The sequence below is a fragment of the Nematolebias whitei genome, chromosome 8 (assembly GCF_014905685.2).
Source record: "Nematolebias whitei isolate Nwh7 chromosome 8, NemWhi1, whole genome shotgun sequence".
NCBI lineage: Eukaryota > Metazoa > Chordata > Actinopteri > Cyprinodontiformes > Rivulidae > Nematolebias > Nematolebias whitei.
In genome coordinates, this window is record NC_056505.1 from 1473502 (window position 1) to 1476164 (window position 2663).

General features: G+C 51.0%; 1 protein-coding gene across 1 annotated transcript in view; it reads right to left on the reverse strand.

The window, feature by feature from the left end:
• The window catches only part of ascc2 (activating signal cointegrator 1 complex subunit 2), a 24152-nt gene extending 22575 nt beyond the window's left edge, over positions 1-1577 (reverse strand). The window contains exons 1-4 of the mRNA XM_037680112.1: positions 1475-1577; positions 570-668; positions 340-498; positions 95-268 (exon numbers count right to left, since the gene is read on the reverse strand). Coding sequence (XP_037536040.1) covers positions 95-268; positions 340-498; positions 570-668; positions 1475-1507 — 465 coding nt within the window. The 5' untranslated portion in view covers positions 1508-1577. The remainder of the gene's footprint in view (positions 1-94; positions 269-339; positions 499-569; positions 669-1474) is intronic.
• Positions 1578-2663: the final 1086 nt, after the last annotated feature.

Sequence of the window (2663 nt, forward strand, 5' to 3'; positions counted from 1 at the left end):
GACGCTTTAAGGACCAAATGAAGACAGAGGTTCTCCTGCAGGAGGAGCTTTAAGGACCAAATGAAGACAGAGGTTCTCCTGCAGGAGCTCTCACCTTAGACTCTTTGTGCGTGGACATCCGGAGGAAGGTCAAGAACACGGCTCGGTGGACGGCGCGCTGGACGGCGCCCGCGGCGGGCGAGGCGGGCAGCGGGTTGAGGTCGAGGCCGCGCGGGGCGTGACGCAGGTACGAGTCCAGGCACGTCTGCAGGGACTCATCAAACACCACCTGATGGAGCAGAGCAGACGTGAAGGAGCGCTACACCCCCTCCCCCCCACCCCCCAACTGGCAGCCTCTACCTGACACCAGAACCTGTCGTGGGGCAGCGCCAGCAGCCACTCCAGATCCTCCACGATGAACCTGGCCCGTTCCAAGAACTCCTCCACCTCAGCAGGAGAGCCTCCTTCTGGAGGAGGTCTGTAGGGCACGAAGCAGCGCTCCTCCTTCCTGTCTGGGTGCTGCACAACAAAACCTGGTCTCAGTCTCTGAAACCGCAGGTTTGAGTCCACTTCCATAAAAACGGACTCACCAGCGCCGGCAGCGTGCGCTCCGCCCCCTGAGCGCCCCGCTCCGTCACCTCCTGCTCATCCAGGGGAACTCCAGCGCAGGCCATCACTTCCAAACGTTCCTGTGATGTGAAGAATGTGGACAGATGATCAGCTCATATTGATTATTGATCAGAGCCTGATGAGAAGATACAGGAGCAGCCCACGTCCGGACACCTTCAGCTTGTATGAAGCTAAACACCACCTGCATGCAGCTGCTGCCTGTTGGGCCACAGCTGGAAACATCTGCAGGGGTCTCCAAACAGACTGTTTTCAGGGCCACAGAACCGGGTCGGCCCACGAGTTCATGACCCAGTTTAATGTCAGTAAATGACGGAAAGTTCTGCCAGAGGAGCCCAGACCCATCAGGGTCCTGGTAGGCAGTTGTGCTGACTTTGGACTTGATAAAGCCCAGCGGACCAGTATGGGACCTGGCTCTCCAAATCATCCAAAACTGTGGAGACTTCCTTCTGGACCGGAAGCAGCTTGGACCGTGTGCCCCCTGTCCTGAAACCACTGAGCAACAGTCCCGTCGGTGTCTCCTCAGCCCAGGTGAGACGTCTCTGAATGGGACAGTCCAGGTCCTGGTGGCTCTGGGTCCAGCCAGTCCACCACAGAACCAAACAGGACCTAACCTGGCGCTGTTTGATGATCATGTGACTGATCATGTGACCGACAGAGAAACGTCAACTTGAATGTAGTTCATAAAACTAGCATGCAGCTAGCTCAGCCGAGGAGCTAGCATGAGCGCAACTTCCGGTTCAGTTCGTGCACCAGGCCCACATCACAGGTGTTGTCAGGTAAGGAACGCACGAAGCTAACGAACCGGGACTTTTCACCGGACCGTTCAGAACCGGACGGAAGAAACGAGTTCAAACGAGCCGCTCACCTCGAAGCGCCGCGCAGTGACTCCTTCATCCATGAAGTTTACACAGCAGCTGCTCGCAGTTTCACTTCCGCCAAACGTCCGCTTCTCACAGCGCAGGGCAGGAAGTGACGTCAGAAGATCAACGCGCGCGTTGCTTATGTTGCCATCTGCTGGAGTGGAGAGGAACTGCAGCGAGACTGGAGTTTTTAGTACATTTACACATTAGACCCAACAAGACGAGTTTCACTGTAACATGTAAATATAACCAGTGAGAACTGGTAAAAAATTCTAACAAGGTTCAGTCAGGTCCTGGTCCAGGTTCAGACGGGTCCTGGTCCAGGTTCAGTTTCTTTGTGTTGAAACGTTTCGTCTTTCATCCAAAAGACTTCTTCAGACCGAGGAGCTGCAAAAAAACGTTTCAACAAAATGAAACTGTCCAGAGGACCTGACTGAACGTTGTTGGGTATCTTGACATGGTTTTCTCCTACTCCGCTCCTGTTTCCTGGAATATCTTACAAAAGATTTGAAGCTCTCGACCTTTGACCTCTCTAAGTGACTTTAAGAATCTGTTGGACTCCTGGCAGGGACCAATGCAGACATGTTCCTGTTTTTAGTTTCTACATTCACCTTAGAATCTAGCTGTTTTTTTTTTTGTTTTGTTTTGTTTTTTGTTTTGTTACCTTTTCCTTTTAGCCATCCTATTTGTAAAAAAAAAAAAAAAAAAACCCTGTAGTATGACTTTTTATAACTGTTTATTGTTGTTGCTGTTGTCCATTGTTGTCATCTCTCTTTGTTAAATCAGGTCTCTCTTGTGAATGAGTCCTCGAGGCTCAATGGGATTTACCTGTAGAAATAAAGGTTGATTGATTTTGTCTTTCCTCCTGTAGAAAGTACACCTGAACTACAGAAACCACACCTGAACTACAGAAACCACACCTGGACTAGAGAAACCACACCTGAACTACAGAAAGTACACCTGGACTAGAGACAGTACACCTGGACTAGAGAAAGTACACCTGGACTACAGAAACCACACCTGGACTACAGAAAGTACACCTGGACTAGAGACAGTACACCTGGACTAGAGAAAGTACACCTGGACTACAGAAAGTACACCTGGACTACAGAAACCACACCTGGACTAGAGAAACCACACCTCGACTAGAGAAACCACACCTGGACTATAGAAACCACACCTGGACTACAGAAA